Genomic DNA, 21221 nt, shown 5'->3' on the forward strand with positions numbered 1-21221 from the left:
CATATAGTATACTTCTTAGACATGGAAAGTCTTTTAACAGAGGAAGACATCTGGATGGCCAACAGACATATGAAGAAATGCTCAAAATCACTGGCAATAAGAGTGATGCAAATCAAAACTACAATGAGATACCATCTCACTCCAGTAGCAGTGGCAAAGTTTAACAGGATAATAAGTAATTAACATTGGAGAGAATACAGAGAGAAAATATAGACAGAAACTGTCATACACTGTTGGTGAGATTGTAAAATGGTACAACTACTCTGGAAGGCAGTCTGGCGTTTCCTAAAAAAAAAAACTGAACATAGAAAATCCATATGATCCAGTCATTCCACTGCTCAGAACATACCCCAAGGAAATTGGAATTGAGATACAAATGGAGATTTGTACACCAGTGTTCATAGTAGTGTTATTCACCATTGCAAGAACATGGATACAGCCCAAATGTCTAACTACAATTGAATGGCTTGAAAAATTGTGGTACATTTATATGATGGAATACTATGCAGCACTCAGGAACAAAGCTTTTGAAAAATATTATGTAACTTCACAGAGACAGGAGAGCATTATGCTGAATGAACAAACTCAGTCTCATAAGGACAAATACTGCAGTATTTGTAAAAAATAGAAAAATAACAAGTAAAATAGTATGGAAACCCAAAGGGGTAAGAGGTGGGAGTAGAGGGGTGAGGATCAGTGTGGTGAGGGCAGGGCGTGTGGAAATCGCTAGGTTGTACAAATTGGTGAGTGGAAGGAGGGGAGTAAAGGAAGTGGGGGAAAGGGAAAGATCCAGCTGACCTGAAAAGATGGGGTAATGGTAATGTGATTAATTTTATAAAACACAATGTATGTGTGGAGGCAGCAGCAGCTTACACTCAAATCTCACTCTGGTCCTGGCCAGCAGAGCCCAGGCTGGGGCAAGAGCTGCCTCTGAAAACTCGCTGGGAGTGGGTCAGCTATGAGTTGGTTCCACCTCTACAGTGTATAACAGCTCCTCAGTCTCCACCTAATAGCATTCGCATTGAACTGAAAACTTACCACCTAGAACAAGAAAAGGAATATAGTTTCATGCGTTCCTGTTGCTTAAAATTGACATTTGGAAAGAAAAATGAAATCAGCAATGTCTCAGGCTGTGCAGACGAATGGAACTCAGGCGTTAAATAAAACATGGAAATTGGTTTATATGAATTACACCAAACTTCTCAGGGGGCAATAACGGATGTTTGGAAATTGTGGTTTCCCCTCGAAGTCTGCACTAGTGGATTAATGTGCCCAATATGTTTGGAAATATTGAAGAATATTATGACTACAAAGGAGAATTTACATCGTTTTTGTGCAGATTGCATTATCACAGCCCTCAGAAGTGGCAACAAAGAATGTCCTTCCTGTCAGAAAAAGCTAGCTTCCGAAATATCACTAAGGCCAGACCCAAACTTTGATGCTCTAATCAGCAAAATTTATTCTAGCCATAATGCTTATGAAACTCATTAAGATAAGAGTATTATCCTGGATCAACAAGCACAATAATCAGCAAGCACTCAGTCACAGCACTGAGGAAGTACTGAAAATACAGGCTCTGAACAGACTACAGCGAGACAAGGAACAACAGATTGAAAATGGTTGTGGAACTGAAGGAAGACATTGGTGATAGTTCACACTGTATTAATGCATATAATAAACATAGCAAGAAGCAGGACCTATCAACGAACAGACCCAAACATCAGATGATTCTGGCTTGACCTTGACAACAAAAATCCAACAGTGGCAACTGATCCAGTCATGAATGGTGCTAGTAAAAATGAGTTAGTATTCAGGCCACACCCCCACACTTAGGGAAAAAAGGTGACAGTGCATACACAAGATACATAAAGACTTCAGGTAAAGCCATTGTTGACCACTTATCCAAGTATCTGGCTGTGAGACTAGCTTTAGAAGAATTTCAGAGCAAAGGGGAATCAAACCAGATGAACCTTGCTACAGCCAGCGAGAAGCAGTATCCATTTACATAACAATTGCCAACTGCCAGTTAGTTCATTGTATTAAATGGCTCTTTTCTTGGGAATTGGCCAGTGAGGAATACTAGAAAGTGAATAAAGCCATGAAACTTTATTATGAGTCCACAAAAGAGCGGAAGCGAGCCTTTATGAAAAACAATTGATGAGAATGAACTTTTTTTATAGCCTAGTTCTTTAACATTAGAGATGTGCTGTTACTACTTTTATGGATAGAATCTTGCATTTGCTATTCAATTTTTTCTGAGCCAGACTAGTTTATACTATTAGGAACTTTTCCCTCAATTTAAAATTTCCCTTTTGGAAGGGACTAAAATGAAATTCTTTAATTATTTTTCTTTTCCTTTAAAAAAGGTTAAGATTTTTTTTTTTCACATTCTCTTTCAAACTAGAGTTCCATTTTGAGAATTTTTTGATCCAGGTATTTTTCATAATTATGTATTCTGACCCTTGATCTGATAGCTTATATCTGAAGCTTACTTGGCTGCCATGATTCCAAACACGTCAGCTGCCGATAGTTCAGGGGCTGTGGTACTAGTGATATTATAGGTAATGTTAGATGGATCTTAGCTGAAAGCAAGGAATACCAGAGGAATGTATATCTGTGTTTCATTGACTATGCAAAAGCATTTGACTGTGTGGATCATAACAAACTGCGGCTGACTCTAAGAAGAATGGGAATCCCAGAACACTTTATTGTGCTAATGCGAAACCTATACTTGAACCAAGAGGCAGTCGTCAGAACAGAGCAAGGAAACACTGCATGGTTCAAAATTAGGAAGGGTGTACGCCGGGGATGCGTCCTGTCTCCATACCTTTTCAACCTATATGCAGAACAGATTATCCGGGAGGGTGGGCTATATGAGGAGAAATGTGGGGTCAAGATAGGTGGAAGATCTGTCAATAATCTGCGTTATGCAGATGACACAACCCTGCTTGCTGAAACTGAGGAGGACCTGAAGCGCTTGCTGCAGAGGGTCAAGGACTGCAGCCTTCAATATGGACTGAGGCTCAATGTCAAGAAGACAAAGATTCTCACCACTGGACCAACTGGCAGCATCAAGATGGATGGTGAAGAAATTGAGATTATTCACAGCTTTAGTTTGCTTGGCTCCACAGTCAACACTCTTGGCACCAGTAGCCAGGAAATGAAAAGGCAAATTGCTATGGGAAAGTCTGCTGTTAGGGATCTCTCCAAAGTACTGAAGAGCAATGGTGTCTCTCTGGAGACTAAGGTGCGCCTGATACAGGCCATGGTCTTTGCAATCACTTCTTATGCATCAGAGAGTTGGACAATGACTAAGGAGGATAGAAGGAGAGTTGATGCCTTTGAGCTGTGGTGCTGGAGAAGAGTATTGAGGGTACCATGGACTGCTAGGAAAATAAACAGATTCATCCTGGAAAGGGTTAAACCCGGCTGCTCATTGGAGGCAAGGATTCTGAGGCTCCGTCTAACATACTTTGGACATGTAAGGAGAGACTGGTGCTTGGAGAAGGATATCATGCTTGGGAGGGTGGAGGGACAGCGCAGGAGGGAAAGGCCCTCTTTGAGGTGGATTGATTCAGTGACTGGGGCAATCGGGAAGGGAGTGTCAGAGACAGTGCGATTGGCACAGGATAGAGCAGAATTTAGGGCTGTTGTACATAGGGTCGCTATGAGTCGCAAATGACTCGATGGCACATAACAACAACAACAACATGTATTCTGAAGTGAAAATTCATTTGGCCATTTGTCTCTCTGTCCCAAAGATTTTTATGCCTGCAGAATGTCAAAATATCTATTATGATTTTCTCCTCTTCCCAGAGTCTTGTGTATTTATAGTTTTCTTTATGAGGAGAACAAATGGATATGTCTTAGAGAGGGTACAGCCAGAGTGCCCTTTGGAGACAAGAATAATGAGGTTTCATGTCAAGTACTTTGGCATGTTGCTAGGAGGGGCTATTCCTTGGAGACTCTCAACCAGGTGGATTGACATGGTGACTGCAGCAATGGGCCCCTGTGTGTCAGGAAGTGTGCAGATGCAGGATAGAACAGGCTTCAGATCTTTTGTTCACAGGGTCACTATGAGTTGTACTCGACTGCACCTAACAACAACAATATATGAGCTATAGTATCTTCTTGAAGACAAAGATCCAAGTTTATTGTGCTTAAAAAACAATTCTCAAATGGGAATGATCCAGTGTGAAAAACTATGTACTTGAACTTTGTAAGTAAATGAGTACAAAATAAAAATTAAAAAAAGATGGAGTTATTTCTGAAAAAAAAAAAAAACAACCCCAAATTCTCAAAGGATTATTATTTTCATGTATTTCGTTCAACAAGATCTCAGTTTAAAAAGAAGTTCTATAAAAACTTAGTGTCCACTGTCATTCAATGTTCTTTTCCCTGACTTTAATTTTTTTCTTATAATAATCTTGGAAATTTTGGTCCTGGGGACGAAAAACCAAATCTCAAGTTCCATGAGAACTTGATTTATATATAGATTCACTGAAGAAAGAGAAATTTAATTGGTCATTTTCAGTTCAAATGTATATTTAAGTGGTCTTTTTTTATATTAGTTTTATTGTCACTTCAATTTCTTTATTATACGTGTTTGATATTTTTGTTTCTTGAACTACCGGAGATATGGAGATATTCTGCACTTTAGCCTGATGAAAAGTACCAGTTATGTTCAAAATTTAATTCTTTTCTTATTAGTAGCCATGTAAATTCGAAGAGAAAAATGGTACACTGAATGTCAATGAAAAAAATTTCTGTTGGAAAATATGTTTAACAATTTAGGTTGCTACATCAGTTTATAAATTTGATGCCCTACTCTAAAAGAAGGGGTTAACTAGGACTTTAACCCCTTTATTGTGCTTAGACTTTCTTTCCTCCCCAAATTCACTTATTAGGATCCACATTTAAAAAAGACTCCCAGGGGAGCTCTGGTGGCTTAGTGGCAATAAGCTGCACTGCAATCCCAGAGATATGCAGTTCAAATCCATCAGATGCTCTGCCGGAGAAGGAGGGGCCATTTCCTCCTGTACAAGTCAGATCTAATTTGACGGTACACATACAGAGAAAATAATAAAAAATAAAAAAAAAAAGACTACCAGGTGATTTATACAAAAGAATTACTTGGGGACTTTGTTAAACTGTACCATTTGGATTTAAGTATTCTTGTTGTTGATTACCATCAAGTAGAACATGACTCATAGCGACCTCACGAACAAAAGGCCTGAAACCCTTCCACAATCATGGCCATTTATCAGAGTTCACGGAGTTTCCAGAGGCATACTTTAGACAGTGGATCTGAGATTGCAGATCTTATGCATGCAGCGAGTAAGAATTCCGTAGAAGAATGCCATCTAGGAAAGTAATTCTGCTATTAATTTAGTTTTGTACTTGAGGGACACAGTGTTAGAATGCTAGATGGTTTATGCTGACAGGTTAGAAGTAAGATTTACTTGTTATTATATTTTATTGCTATCCTGATTCTGTGTATGTTTCTATGTTTATATTATCACAGTAGTTAGAAAGACATGTTTGCATTGAGAAATTAGAGCCTGTTAGTTGTTACACATATTTATCTGTCAATTTTGACAAATTGGGGCCAGCTTGATGTCTTAAGTCTTAACCTCAGCATAAAAACTTTAAAGACTTATTCAATTTTTTTACCATTTTATTGAAGATGTTTAAAATTTGGTTTGCAGGTATTTTTTGTGTTTTTTTTGTCATCTGTTCTAAGAAATTTCAAAATCATCAAAAATTATGAGAAATTTTATATTCAATTCCTTTTTTAGTGTAAAGTTATAGATTTTTTTTTCCTTGTTGTGTACTGTTGAGTTGGATCCAACTGACAGAGGAAGAGATTACCTCTCCTTCTCCAGCAGAGCATCTGGCGGATTTGAACCACGTGCCTTTGAGATTGCAACAAAGTAAGTTGTATAGATTATTAATGCATGTCAATTGAATACAATCCCGATTTCATGAAACAACTGCTTAGACCCTATTGAGAGCATATTAGACTTATGGTTGCATTTAATAACTAAATTCCATTGTAATCATTAATTGAAGTTTTGTCTTAAGCAAAAAAATTATTTGTGAATATAAGCTTTGTGCTTAGAGAATGTATGTGTGCTTATTTGTCAGTATGGAAGGATGAAAAAGTCATCATTCGTGAATTCATTGGCTATGTAATACTTTGCAGAATTAAAAATTAAAGGTATTTGATAGAGCATTGAAACAAAACAAAAAAAATCTCCAATGTATGGGAATGATTGTATGAAACATAATGTCCATGAAAAAAATGTGAAACACATACATGAAACACTATGTACATGAAACACAATGAATATGAGTAATTGCACGCATGAAAAGGAAAAAAATTAAAATGTTTTAGTTGTAATGATATATACTAACAGAACTTTGTACAACTAGTTTTGTACAAACTTAAACCAAAAGAAATTCCATCAATGCATTCTTGAGCACCTTGTAGCACTATACCTTGAAACATGTTCTATAGCATCCTGGAAGAACACCAACTTTACTTCTTTGGGATGTATGAGATTATAATCATCAAGATAGTCCTGTAGAACATTTGCAATTTTCTCCATATCAGGCATATCATCATAAATTCGATCACTCTTGTCTATACCAAACTGAAAGATGATTTGGATAAGATAAAGGTGGGTCAATTCTAACATATAAATAAGCTTATAATATATAAATATTAGTATTTTATTTATGTTGCTAGTTAATTTGTTTGCTAATGCATATATACCAACTGGTCTTTGAAATCAAGAAAGTAAGACTAAAGGACCTCAAGTTTTCAACAGTAACTAGTAAGTCCATTTCATTTATTAACACTGAAGTGGTGAACTGAATTTTAGTGATCTCTGCCATAAAATTCACAAAGAAGCTTGGGAGTAGGCTTATCACTAATAATTTACTTTGATTATATATTTATGCTTAAAGGCCATTGACATCAGACCAGCTAAATGAGTTGAAAAATTATATCCAGTAGACTGTTATGGTTATAAAAATCATGACATAACTATATGCAATATGATAAAAATTTTTAACTGTTTGGAATGAGTTTTTTTAAAAATTGTGATCTGAGTAAATGTTTACAGGTTATATTAGTTTTTCACGTAATCTTTCATACATTTTGTTTTATCACATTAACTACATATGCACACCCATGTTTATTGCAGCTTTGTTCACAATAGCAAGGAGTTGGAAACAACCTAAGTGCCCATCAACAAACGAATGGCTAGAGAAGCTGTGGTATGTTTGCACAATGGAATACTATGCTGCATTGAAAAACAAGGAACTCATGTAATATTATTCAAAATGGTTGACTCTGGAGAACATTATGCTGAGTGAAATATCCCAGTCATAAAAGGACAAATATTACATGATGCCACTGTTGTAGAATGGGACTAACCTCAGGGTTGGGGAGAGACTAAGGAAGATGGGTTCAATAATGTATACTGCACTGAAACAGAGGAAGGAGAAAACTGTTTAAAAGGATATGTGACTAGGTATTTCTGTCATCACAGGAGTCTAGAGCGATGGCTACATGGTGGAGGGGACCTGGGGGAGGGTTTGTAAAGCAATGAAAGAATCTTTTCTTTTACTTTTCCATAATTTTTGACTCATGTACTTATAACTTGTTAGTTAAATTTGTGTCTTCTAGGTTGCAACACCCCCATGATACATCTTCAAGGATATGAACATGTACGGCTAAGCACAATTAATAACAGTGCATCTAAATTCCAAAATCAATCTCCATAATAGTCTATGTGTTTCCTACTGCCAAAGGGGCCCTTTAGAGTAGTGAGAGAAGATCTTCACCCTGAAACCCACAGCGTCCCTTTTCAGCAGGAAGTAGCTAAGAGAATACGCCATCCCCTCTTATGAATCAGGGTGAAGTCTCTCTCAGAGAGGAGTGATAGGGAATGGCAAAGGACACACTGACAAAGGAGATTAATCAGAACTGACTTTGACAAGCACTGTGGCAATTGGACAATTAAAATAGACATTCAGATGGCAGGGGAAGAAGAACAAACTGGGGAGGAGGGTAGAGAGAATGGTGCAGCAATGAAAGAATGAAAACCCAAAATCCCTGTAAATGTTCATTAAAACTAATAAAATTTAATAATAAAAAAATAACATTAACTACAATATTCACAATATCTGGTCATTACTGTATATGGACTTTCTCTCCAAACAGCTAAATAAACTTCTTCTCACATGCTTTGGGAATACTGTCAGGAGGTACTAGTCCTTGGAAAAGGACATCACTGGGAGAGATGGAAGGTCAGATAAAGAGAGGAAGACCCTTAACAAGATGGATTGACACAGTGACCATAACAATGAGCTGGAACATATCAGAGAGGACGAAGATGGTACAGGATGGGCCAAGGTCCAAATCTGTTGTTCACAGGATCATTAGGAGTTGTAGTGAGTAGACATAATGGCACCACCACTACCAACAACACAAAAACATTATCTATTTGTTAATTTTTACTTCCCAATGTGGACAGTGTTTGGTGGAGCTCCCAGTTGATGATGGAAACTCTATGAACTTGGAGAAAGGACAATAGTTTTGGAAAGGCATTAGGTCTTTTGTCTATAGAGTTGCTATGAGTCGTACTCAACTTGATGACAATCAACAACAACAGGCTTTATGAGGAGGAATATGGCATTAGGACTGGAAGAAGACTCATCAACAACCTGCATTATGAAGCTGAAACAACCTTGCTTGCTGAAACTGAGGAGAACCTGAAGCATTTGCTGCAGAAGGTTTAGGCCTGTAGTTTTCAATATGGAATGAAGCTTAACATCAAGATGGATGATAGATGGAGAAGATACTTAGATTGTTAATTTCAGCCTGCTCAGCTTCACAATCAATGCTCTTGGCACCAGCAGTCAGGAAATAAAAAGATGTATTGTGGAAGTCTGCTGTCAGGGATGTCTCCAAAGTGCTAAAGAGCAATGCTGTCAGTCTAGAGACTAAGGTGCACCAGATCCAGGCCTTGGTCTTTGCAATTACTTTCTATGCATCAGAGAGCTGGACAACAATCAAGGATAACAGAAGAAGAATTGATGCCTTTGAGTTATGGTACTGGATAAGAGTATGAAAAATACCAGGGACTGTTGGAACAAATAAGTCTGTCTTGGAGAAGAGGAAACAAAGTTTCTCCTTTCAGGCAAGGATTTTTGAAGCTCTGACTCATATTTATTGTTTGACATTTTAAAAATCTGTTTACTTCTGTATTGAGGGATCAGTCCTTGAAAAAGAACATCATGCCCGGAAGGGTAGAGGGTGAGCGTAGGAGAGAAAGACTCTGGATGAGATGGTTTGACACAGTAGCTGGGGTAATGGGGGTAGGTGTGCTGGAGTCAGTGAGACTGGCTCAGGATAGGGCAGGTTTCTCTATGAGGTCACAGGTGACTCGATGGCACGTAACAACAATTACAACAATAAGTAGAGACCCAGCTTTGCTAACATCATTTGTTAAAAGGGGCTGTCTTTCCCCATTTAATAGATTTCAGCTCCTTGTCAAAGACCAGCTGTCCCTAGGTGGATGGATTAATTGGGTTTTAAGTTTTATATCATTGTTCTTTTTCCTCTGATTGTTCTATCTGATTTAGTATTGAGGGACCTCCTGCATCTCACTAACTGTGTTCATTTGATTCAATACTACTCTTTTATCCGTCCAATTTATTATCTATTTCTCAAATTGTAATATTCTGAACCTCAATTTACTATTTTTGTAATTTTCTACTTTAAAAAAACCAACAGAAAAAAACCACAGCAACGCAAACCTACTTGATTTCCCCCCAATTCTTCTAGCACAGTCTACATTTTCCTTAATTTTGTCTGTAGTTTCCTAGAACTAACTCTTCCTCAATCTGATGAAGACACTTAACTATCATTCTTTTTAATTCCTTATCAGAAAGTTCCAATAGCATCTTTCCTATGAGACTTTTTCTTGTTCTGTATTTTGGTCACTCATTTAAATCTTACCCTGAATTTTTTTTTCCTTTAAATTATCTGCTCCCTCTGAGATATGGTGGTGGTGATGTTTATATATTATTTTGTTTTAATATATCTGATTATACTTCATAGTTTGTTAATGTGCTAATTCTTAGTCTTCCTTCCTCTGTCTTGTGGTGGGTCTGATGTACATAGAAGTTTGTGTTTGTAGTTGTTTGTGTTTTGTGTATAGCAGTTGAAGGCAGGTTGGGCTGATGTTTGCTACAGTCTTTTGTTGATCAGAAGATTCAGGAGCCAGTCTTTACTCTTTGCCCAGTTGGTGAAGGCAGTAGGAAGTGTGTATACCTGGGTTGTGTGGCTACTGTCGCTGGCTGTCACGTGGGATAAAGAAAAAGAAAAAGGTTGGATGGGTGAGTATCCAACCAAGAGTGGACTACAAAAGAAAAAGCAAAAACTGAGAGAAGAACAAAAGGAAGGAAGATAGAAATTTAAAAGCCCCTCTAATTAGCTGTGGTAGCTTATTCATAAGGAGTTGTGCTACAAACCCAAAGGCATGCGGTTCTAATCTGACAGATGTTCCATGGAAGAAAGATGAACGATCTCCTCCTCTGCAATTTACAGCCTCTAAAAAACTGTTCAGCTTGGAGGTTCAGCTTGAGTTCGTTCCGACTAGACAGTGTATAACAGAAAAAAGTGGTTGTCAAATTGGAACTGACTCATAGTTGGCCTTCTGTTGTGTTTCTGAGGCTGTGACTCACATGGACGGAGATTGTCCTTCCAAAGATCCAAAGAGGCTCTGTATTAGCAGTACCACACGCTGTAGACCACATCATCAGAATTTCCCAAGAAAAGCCATAGAAAGGCAAACAAGGGAAAATGGCGGGAAAAAGGAAAAGCTAATGAGAAGAAGAGAAAGTAGACAGAAAGGAAGGAAGGCAAGAAGAAAGGAAGGAGGGACAGAGGGAGGGAGGGAGGGAGGGAAGGAAGGAAGGAAGGAAGGAAGGGAAGCAGGCAGGAAGGAAGGAAGGAAGGTAAGCAGGCAGGAATTCCTGAAAAGGGATGGGAAAGAAAAGAAAAAGTAAAGAAACTAAAGGAGAGGGAAAGGAGGGAGCTTGGTGCTGGGTTGGGCACCTGATTTTTGCTCTCCCCACTGCTGTGGGGCATGGGGCAAGAGGTCTGCTCTGTGTTGGTGTTTCTGCTGGTGAAGCAAAAATTTGTAGTTTGAGTGCCAGTCTGGGTAGAATTTCTGCTCATCTCAGAGGTACCAGAGAGGTCCTAAGAGGTGCCCGGCCCTGCACAGCACCTCTGCTGACATAGGGGGCTCCATTGGGTAAGGCAGAGTTCTGGAGGCAGAGGTCATGATGATCTCAAGGGTACTGTCAGTCTGTCTGCACCAGATTATGACTCCGGGTTGCTATCTGCCTAGTCTGCCATCGTGATGGAAGTCTCAACTACATGTTTTTGCATAGCACAGCACCGCACAGCACCGCACAGCACAGCACAGCACAGCACAGCACAGCACAGCACAGCACAGCACAGCACAGTAGTCTCCTGGTTTAAAGAAATTGTTGAGAATGAAATCCACGTTGCAGGCTACTGCAAACAGGAATTGAGTCTCTGCTTGAGTCACTGAAAACATATTGGCTATAAACTCTACAAACATACAGAAATTAAGTCAATTAAAGAACAGAGTTCAGCTATATTGTTCATAGGGTCTCTATGAGTCGTATTTGACCTGATGACACTTAACCCATGCTAAATGAGACTACTGTTGTTATATTTGGAGGAACATTCTTCTACTTTGTACATCACTCTTCTCCAATATGCTTTAGTGAAGAAATCTGAGTTTGCTGTGATGCTGAATCTCATGCCCCTGGGGTGTCAAATATCATAATGGTCTCCCAATGTGGACAGTGTTTGGTGGAGTTTCCAGTTGTAAAACAGGTTTGGAAGTAGGAGTGGCATTCACCTCCTAAACCACATGCCTTTGGAAACTCTATGAACTTGGAGAAACGACAACAGATAAGGAAAGGCATTAGGTCATTGTTCATAGAGTTGCTATGAGTCGTGCTTGACTGGACAGCAATCAGCAACAACAATTCAAGTATATCCAAAGGTGCCTTGAAAGAAAGAACTGGTGATTTACTTCTGAAATATCAACGAATGAGAATTCAGTGGAGGATAGTTCTACTCTCATACATGTGGGGTTGTTATGTCGGAGGAGATGCTATAGTGGGTAGTACAATTAGTACTATAGTAACTATGTAGCACTAGTATGTACTATGTAGTATGTACTACAGGACTAGTAGTGCCTACTGCATGTATTGGGTAGTAGTACAAATCCACCTACTGATGATGTCTTTTCTCTCCTTTAAGCAGCCACCTGGGGGGAATTTTCACTAAAACATGTACAGATAATCCAAGAAAAGTCTGGCCGTACTTTTTCTTTTGATTTATTTTCCCATTTGATAATAATATCACTAGGAGCACACGGGGCATAATCTCTATGAGAAAATAAACTTCCACACAAATATTTGTTAGCAAACAATATTCATATGACAAACCCTGGTGTCTCAATAGGTGTTTGACTGCTAACTGAAAGGATGGTAGTCACTCTCTGAGAGGAAATGCTGATGTCTGTTCCCTTAAAGACTGTTGTTGTGAGGTGACGTTGGATTGTTTGTGACTTATCTGCCTTGTGTATAACAGAATGCAGCAACGTGTGGTCCTCTGTTGTTCCTATAATCACTGCTGTCCTTTAGTCCATGGCGGTAGCCACTCTGCCCATCTCATTGTGGATGGTCCTGTTTTTCACTGATCCTTCACTTTACCAACCAAGTATGAAATCTTTTTCCAGGGATTTACCCTTCCTACTAATCTGTCTAACGTGTGTAAGATGAAATCTCACCAACCTCAACTTCTTCTTCTTTTTTTTTTTTTTACTTCAAATGCATTGGTTTAATTCCAGGTGATACAGACTTCTGGGCATAATAACAAAGAACAAAGAGGAGATTCTTACAGGATTCTGGATTTCATTTACTTTTCACAGCTAAGATCGGAATGGCTGAGTGAGAACTGGAGATGGACCATCATAGGGTTTCTTCTTCTTCACTGTTTCACAAAGTTTCTTCCTAAAATGTACAACAGGCTTTAAGACAACACTTCATTTTAACTACAGGTGGCAAAGAGCTACTCAGGTTTCTTCTGTTCTTCTCTTTGTTTCTTCTTGAAAGCCTTCTCTTCTTTGTTCATCTCCTTGCTCTGCTTTTTGGGCTGTTTCAGGGGCTTCTTCTTACCACCTTTGTGGCCAGCCAACCTCAACTTCTAAGGAGTTTGCTGGCTGCATGTCTTCCAGGACAGGTTTTTCTGTTGTCCTGCAAGTCCTTGATATATTAAAAAATACTGAAGAAAATTATGGCATTGCAGGAAGAAACTAAAGATGCAATAAACGAAGGTTCCAGGAAATGATGGAATGCTAAATGAAATGTTTCAATTCATGGATTCTAAAGTGCCCAAAGTGCTCACTAACTCCTCTATGTCCAGAAATTCAGAGGAATTTTGGCCAGCCCATTGGAAGAGATCAATATTTGTGTACATTGCAAAGAAAGGTAATAAAGATAAAGTTGTTAAAGATAACAGCTTAGAAAATCTTAAAGGGCAGCTTCACTTGGTCCGCTAGGATTGTTATGCATCTTGATGGCACATAACAAAAATATTGACCCAGAGGAGGAATGAAGTATCATGTGTGTATGTGTGTGTATACACACTCATACACGTCTACAAATATACATGAGTTTATTTATTTGTTTGACTTAATGACTGAATGTCCACTGCATATCTAGTTCTCTGTAGGAAGGTGAGGATATAGAGTGAACAAATAGGACTGGTATCTACACTCTTGGAGAAGTGAAATATGTTTTAACCAAAGAGTAAATTTGGTGAAACACAATGGCAATCTGTCAAAAGAGGTGGTAAGTAAAGTCAACATGGTGGTAAGATCAAAATTATTCTAGACTGATCCAGAGAGTAAATGAGGGCCATGTGTTATTGAGGTTATAGATCTTTAACATAAGATTTTAAAAAATTCTACTAATTAGAGTGATACTGACATGAAGAGGGCAACTCTATTAACCAAGTTGCTTCTCATCTCTGGCTGTGACTGAGCAGAGGCAGGATTGTCCATACAGTGCCACAGGGGATCCTGGTCCTGAGTTAAAAGACTAAACTTCTTTGATCTCTTTCTGGAATCAAATGCTTGATTGTTCTCCAATTTAAACGAAAATGAAAATAGACCAGGGGTCAGCAAATATTTTCTGTAAAGGGTTAGATAGCAAATATTTTAGACTTTGTGGGTAAAATAGTTTTTATTATTATTTCTCCACTCTGACACTAGTGAGAGGGTGTATGTATTTGTGTGAATTTATAAAAAGATTTTACTAACCAAAGTGTATAGGTGCAGCTATTTACCAGAAGCATTTCATTTACAAAAACAGAAAGGGGATGGACTTAGCTCTGACTTCTGGTCTAGAGCTTTAATCTTTACAAATGTAAAGTTCTAATAGCATTTGAACCTGAATTGGAAAATATTAAGTGCTTCAAAAATCTTAAAATGCAGTTAGTTCAAGTATACTTGCCTTAATAAAATCTCCAAATATGATGGGTTTGTTTAAAAAATATTCCAGGTCAATTGCAATTCCAAAGTGTTTATCTATTTAAAATATGAAATTAATTTTAATATAATGACAGACAAGTTTGACTGTGGTATTTTAATGATACAATGTAAATAATAAAATCAGCTATTACTTTACTTAGGAGACTTAGCATAAATGAATACTGAGAGACATGTTAACATTGAACATTGTTAACTTTAGTGTGACTTACAATGATGATTTAAGATTAAATATATAATAAATATTTAACATTTTTATTAAATAATAAAGTGACTATATTATTTAATTGTAAGAGGTGCTTTAGAAATATACATGCCTTTTTTCATACAAAATACTAGTTCTCTTATTTTCTGTTTACACATAATTTAAAATATTAGTTCATGGATCTAAAAACAATTTTCATAATAAATCTTGTATCTGAACCATTAAAGAAATTTTACTGAGGAATGACTAAAATTCCTTTTGTAAAGCAGTACTTAAACTCATGTTATAGAAGTCTTATTCCTTTTTTTCTACCAGGAAAAAACACACAAACCTTAGGTCAATACAAACAACACAACAAATGAGTGAAAATTTACACTTACTTGCCATTTCTGTCAAAATAACATGGAAATAGTGTTTATCTTCATTATTAATCAAACGATCATGGAAAACTCTCTGACATTCATGACAAAAGAGTCTAAATATCTGTATTTCTTCTCTTATTGTTCCTGAATCACATTGGAGGATACCTGGTTTTAAGAGAAAAGTTTTGTGGGATATATAGTGAAAGTTATTAATTAGGAAATTCTTTGGTCCAAATTTGCCCCACATTACCAAAAATGATAAGAGAGTTAAACAGAAGATTGGAAATAGGACTGCCATGGAAGCACAAAAAATTCTAGCTTGAAAGAAGTCAACTGAGAATGTTCTTTGATGTGAGCTGGTGAGACTATTTCTCACATAGGTAGGACATGCTATCAGAAGAAATTCAACATGATTGGAAAAGTAGAGAGCAAGTGAAAAAAGAGAAAGACTCCCAAGGAGATGACCATGACACAGTGGCTACAACAATGGCTTAAGTAAAATAGAGTCAGTGAGGATGATGCAGTGTGAGACAATGTTTTGTTCTGTTGTACAAAGGGTCCTCAAGACAGAGACAACTCAATGGTGTAGCAACAATGACAACCAAAAATGGTTGTAGTCCCTTAGTCCCTGTGCACATACACATAATACTGGTATTGTTTTTAAACCCAAAGTTGGAAGCACTTTTTTTTTTTACTGTTTTGTGATGTTTCTTTAAAGGAACACATGAAATAACCAGACTTCTCAGTGTGAGCAATGTTGATTTCATTATTACATAGGATTGCAAGATATTGTATGACGAGTATCTAGTATGCACACACACACACACACACACACACACACACACACACACACAGTGTGTATGACAGAACATAAAATGGGCTGCTCATATTGTAGCTATAGATATATTGATGTTATACCTTTTCTTTGCAGCTCACATTTGTTTGTGTGTATTTGATATCTACGTATTTTGAAAGGATTCAAGTTTTAATTTCTTTATTAGTGAAAAGAAAGCAATTTCCAGGACATTTTAATGATACACACAAACAATGGGAAAGATAATAAAAATTGACATTTCATGGTTGTTTTATATTATTTTCAGAAATAAATAGACTTCAGCTTTTGAGGCCCAGAAGCTATCTAAAAGATAGGAAAAGAAAGGCAGTGGGAAGGGTAATACATAAAAGACTGGATTCGACAATGTCTGAGAGGTCCAGGAAATTAGTCTAAAACAGCTCATTGCTACTGAAAGAAATACAACTATTTTCAAAGATTTCTAGGAAATGTTAATTTACTGATAAAAAGGCTAAGTTGCTAATAAGGGATGATAAATTTTCAGTAAAAGATGACAAAATCAAGTCATAGTGTCATGCTGACAAGGGGTTTGCCACTTTCCAATGGCTCCTATGAAGGAAGAACCTGGCCACAGGAGAAGAGGAGAAAAGCACAATCAAAAAACAAAATCACAGAGCCACCACACTAGGAATTGGAAAAAAATGTCTATCTATGGTGAGATTTTGGGGGCTTTTGTGTCTAGGTCAAACAGTGAGGCTTCAATATACTACCTTGCACACATTTAGATAAATCTCTCAAATTAAAGACATAATGGGACTTGGCTGGTGTTGGCAGAAGGTCAATACTCATTCTGTTGTAAATTTCAACTGCAGCTTCAACAATGTTTGATGCAGTTTGCCTTACAGCTGGTGTGAAGTCAAGCAGGAAGCCATTTAAGATGGACTGGAACAGAAACATAAAGGGTTAGATTCTTGTTTATATTCTTTAAACCAAGTATTTATCTTTCAGTGGTCCAGACCTGAGGATAATTTTCCTACTAATAACCAGAAAGCCAAATTCCAATGATGGAAGGACACGTGGGTACCAATGTCCCACGCTCACTCTTCTGGGTGTATTCTCAAGAACGAGCTTGCTCCTGTCTTCTCTGATTGCTCAGTGATGTCTGAGCGGCATTCAGATCTAATTAATGGACTACATGCTGCACTGTCGAGTGATTTAGATCCCAGCTTGAAGGTGGGCCCAGAGGGTCTCCATGGAGGGTGCAAGCTCCTGTGGAAATAAACTGAAGTCCTTTCACTGATTTTTATGAGTGGATGGATATTTAAAGCATGGCTTACTGATAACTATGAAATTCTCCCATCTCCACATTTTTTCCACCTCTGTAAAGATTCCCAACTTCCACCAGGTGAGCAACTGAGTAGTCTCTTTGCCATTGTTTGTCCCCCACTGTCAACCTTGAATATATTTCTTAAGTTGGTCTGTTCCCACTGATTCTCCTGCCACCACCCTCTTCACACTTTCTACCTGGGCTTCTGGTGAGGTTCTGGGACAATCTCATTGCCAGAAACTCAGGCTTTATCCTATCCTTCCCACTTAAGAAAACATTTTAGAACAATGAAGAATAAAATTTTTGTGTGGAAAACCCTGAGTTTGCCCTAATCCATTAAACACAAGATTCTCTAATTCAGTGCTCTATCATATCAGCTGCTCCACAGAAGAAGGATGGACAATCTCCTCTTATGGAATTAATTGCCCCTGAAAACCCAATGGAGAGTCAGCTATGGGTCGGTTCTGGCTCGATGGCACACAACAACAACAACAACTTCATAACTACAGGCAAAAGTTACAAGAACACTCCACACCGCTGATCATATCACAGAGATCCTGTTTCCGGGATCTGTTCCTCTATGTGGATATATACCACTTCCCTCTTGCTTGAATTTAGATGTGCACTCACCTGAAAAATCTGTTTCAGGCTGTGCTCTGAGGGCAAAGGCAGGCACAGCATGCTGAAGTGCCTGATGAAGCGAGGGCTCACAGGGTTGCGGCCACCACCTGGAGGCGCACAGGCTGAAGCGATCCTGATATCCTGGGGAGTAGGAAAGAGAGGGCCACCAGAGTCACTCTGCCCATTCCAGGTGCAGGACTCAAAGCTAGCTTTGTGAGGGCCTTCCAAACGTGAGCATTGCATCATGTTTCAGAAACATTATCTGACTTCATTCTCACAAAAACCCCAGCAGACCACAAGAAATATTTGTTGAATGAATGAATGAATGGGCTTTGTACCACTCTTGCAGTTAAAATTGATATACATTGTGCCAATTACGTTGCATTAAGTTGTCAGTATATATGAAAGTCTAAATCAGTCTGCCTCTCTGCCTTCGAACAATAACCTATGCTCTGACTTTTGGTTGTCCTTCTAAATCTTTCATTTCCTTCCCATCCCTTCTCTAGATTTCATTTTTAAGAATCTAACCGCTTGATGGAACCCTATTAAAATGCCCTAAGACACTTGAGCTTAACATGGGGCAGGGACGCATATTAGCTGAAAGCACAGGTTTGTGAGTTGAACACCCTGGGTTCTAATGCCAGTTATGCCATTTAGGTAGTTACTTAACCAGCAATTTTCTGGCCTATTTATTCATCTACAAAATGGGACTAGTAGTTCTAACTATCCCAAAGAATGTTGGTAGAGATAAATGAGTTAGCAAGCAGGAGGCATTTAGAACAGTGCCTCAAAACCCAAATGTTTGTTTTTATTGTGAACAAAATGAAACACTCCTATCTTCTGTCTAGGATGGCAAGTCACATTTTCCAGAACAGAAATACAGCAGTCAACCTAGGTTCCTACTTTTCCCTTATCTCCATACCCCACAGCCCTGCCTATGTTCTTCCTCAACTCTGTTGGTCAGAGACTTCACCATGACAGGCGCTCCAACTCTCATTCTCTCTCATAGTTGCCTCTGCTCTTGTCTTCTCCTTTTCCACTCTGCAGGCAATGGGACTTTTTCCTATATATTTTCTTCAGAGGTTCCATGTAACCCACAGGATAAGTTCACAAACCTTGTCTTAGCATCATGTAAGGCTCTCTGTAGGACGTATAACTTGCTGCGGCCTCTCCTACTGGTTTGGGTCTCACACATTATACGTTCCAGTATCTCACATTACTGATTTCTGAGCTGGAAAACATTCCCTTCCCATGGTTTGTCATCCTCTGTTTTCAAAATAGAGCTTCAAGCCCACCACAACCCCCTCCCCCCATCTCTCCATTCATCACACTGCTGTATGAGAGAATGCCCATGTCCACCCTGAAGCTGAGTCCTTGGGAGGCTGAGATGCTGCCTGTGTGTGGATCAAGCATGGCAGAAACTCAGCTGAATTATATGGATTAAATGGAATAAATTAAAGGCAAAGATAAACAGGTTGTATTCCTTCTCTTAAATAGAAACTACTTAAAATGGAAATGCACAGAGTAATTTAAAACCCAAAGTAACCTGTATTTCTTTCCAAAAGAGTTTGCTTCTGTCATAAAATCCACCAAAATCTTGGTACTGCCGGAGTAATTCAATGGGAGGCTGAGAGCCATAGCGGTCCAGTCTGGGCATGTTTAAGTCATCAACGAAAATCACTACTTGTTTGTTTCCTGGTGCTCCTGGGTGGGTGGTGGGAAGAGTGAATTTAAGAGTTATGATTTGCCCTTGAAAATGTTAGACAAAGCTTGTATATGAATTGGGACTACCTTGAACCCTAACAGGTCAGAAGGAGTGAGGTAGGCTCTAGTGGACTCTTCCCCGAGGAGCCCCTTCCTCTGGCCCCACCTGGACGACTGCAGGGAGTCATGGATCTGGACAGGATACACTCAATGCCAGCCGCCCCCTTCGCTCTCAGAGGCCTATGACTCCAGGTAGATCTCAGTTTTCCTTGGTCTCATTTACAGCTTCTGTCGGTGCCAGCTGTGTGGCCTGAGCACGGGGTGAAGAAGGCCCTTCCCTTTTCACACTGAAGCAGGACACTGAAGCTTCCTCACACACATGCATCCATCACCCCCATAGGGAAAATCAGGTTGGCCATTCAAGAGCATCCTGAACATTTCCAAAGGAAATTAGGTACAGGAAGTTGAGACACACACTCATCAAAAAAAGTAAAAGGACGAGTGATGATAGGGCAGGAGAAGAACTTGAGCAGAGGCAATTTCACCAACAACCAGAACCTTAGGGTTGGAACTCATTGCAGGAGTTATTTCGAAGGTAACAGGAGGTAAGTTCAGTGCTGGGTCCCATCTTATGCCCTGGAAGCCAGGTGATAGAGAATAGGATGAGGACAGACTAAGAAAATCATGCATAAAGCTGTAGCCTCTACCAGACAGACAGATGGGCATCTGTTGCCCGCTATCTGATCAGGAGAAAAGACATAGGAGCATAAGGACCATTGTTTAGGGCAGGAAAGCCAGCAAGACAGTGAGCAGTGTAAACAGCAGTGGATGTTCAAGATCCGGCCAGCCCCACCCACAATGGTTCTGACTGGGCAAGCAGACCCCAAGCACATGAGGCTGTGAGGGACCCTGCTGGAAGTTAAGGCTGAGTAGGGGATGAGGGTCTGGCTCCCACCGATAGACCACCTTCCAGTGGGAAGCCAGTGAGTGCCTGGCCTGGGCAGGGCTCTGGGAATCACTAAGGAGAGACCGCCTCCCAGGCAGCGTGGATAGTCATCCGTGCCAGCCAGGGAAGCAGGGTCAGTCCACTAAGAACAAACCAATCCAGTACTGCGGTGAAGTCAGTTCTGACGATGGGCAACCTCCCACTGGGCTTACAGTCTTTATGGAATGACATTGCCTGTATATCTCCTGCAGAGCAGCTGGTGGATTCAAACTTCTCACCTTTTGATTAGCAGTACATCACATAATGTACTACCACAAGGGCTCCTAAATCCATGAAGAGAACCATGTGGACATGTGCTAGGGGAAAGATATTCATCTTTATCTTTACTCCCTCTCAGCCCAAACACATTAAAGTCTCCCAGAGGAGGCGGAAAGGAAGAAAAGGGATCCCCATGCCTTCTCCACCTGCAGAACCTTGAGCAACAAATCTGCCTTACGGTAGAGGAGCGGCAAAACTTTAAGTTAGGTTTGGATTTGGGGCATTATAATGGACCGGACTTAGAATAACTAGAAAGTTCTGCTAGTATATCTA

The 21221-nt window shown here is 39.2% G+C and overlaps 1 protein-coding gene across 1 annotated transcript in view; it reads right to left on the reverse strand.

The window, feature by feature from the left end:
* DNAH6 (dynein, axonemal, heavy chain 6) overlaps positions 1–21221 on the reverse strand; it is a 383600-nt gene that overhangs the window by 168774 nt on the left and 193605 nt on the right. Inside the window, exons 39-44 of the mRNA XM_006900399.1 lie at positions 19527–19684; positions 17990–18121; positions 16803–16974; positions 15258–15404; positions 14638–14711; positions 6502–6656 (exon numbers count right to left, since the gene is read on the reverse strand). Coding sequence (XP_006900461.1) covers positions 6502–6656; positions 14638–14711; positions 15258–15404; positions 16803–16974; positions 17990–18121; positions 19527–19684 — 838 coding nt within the window. The remainder of the gene's footprint in view (positions 1–6501; positions 6657–14637; positions 14712–15257; positions 15405–16802; positions 16975–17989; positions 18122–19526; positions 19685–21221) is intronic.

The sequence above is a fragment of the Elephantulus edwardii genome, unplaced genomic scaffold, assembly GCF_000299155.1.
Source record: "Elephantulus edwardii isolate Elephantulus edwardi_28Jun2011 unplaced genomic scaffold, EleEdw1.0 scaffold00283, whole genome shotgun sequence".
Lineage (NCBI taxonomy): Eukaryota > Metazoa > Chordata > Mammalia > Macroscelidea > Macroscelididae > Elephantulus > Elephantulus edwardii.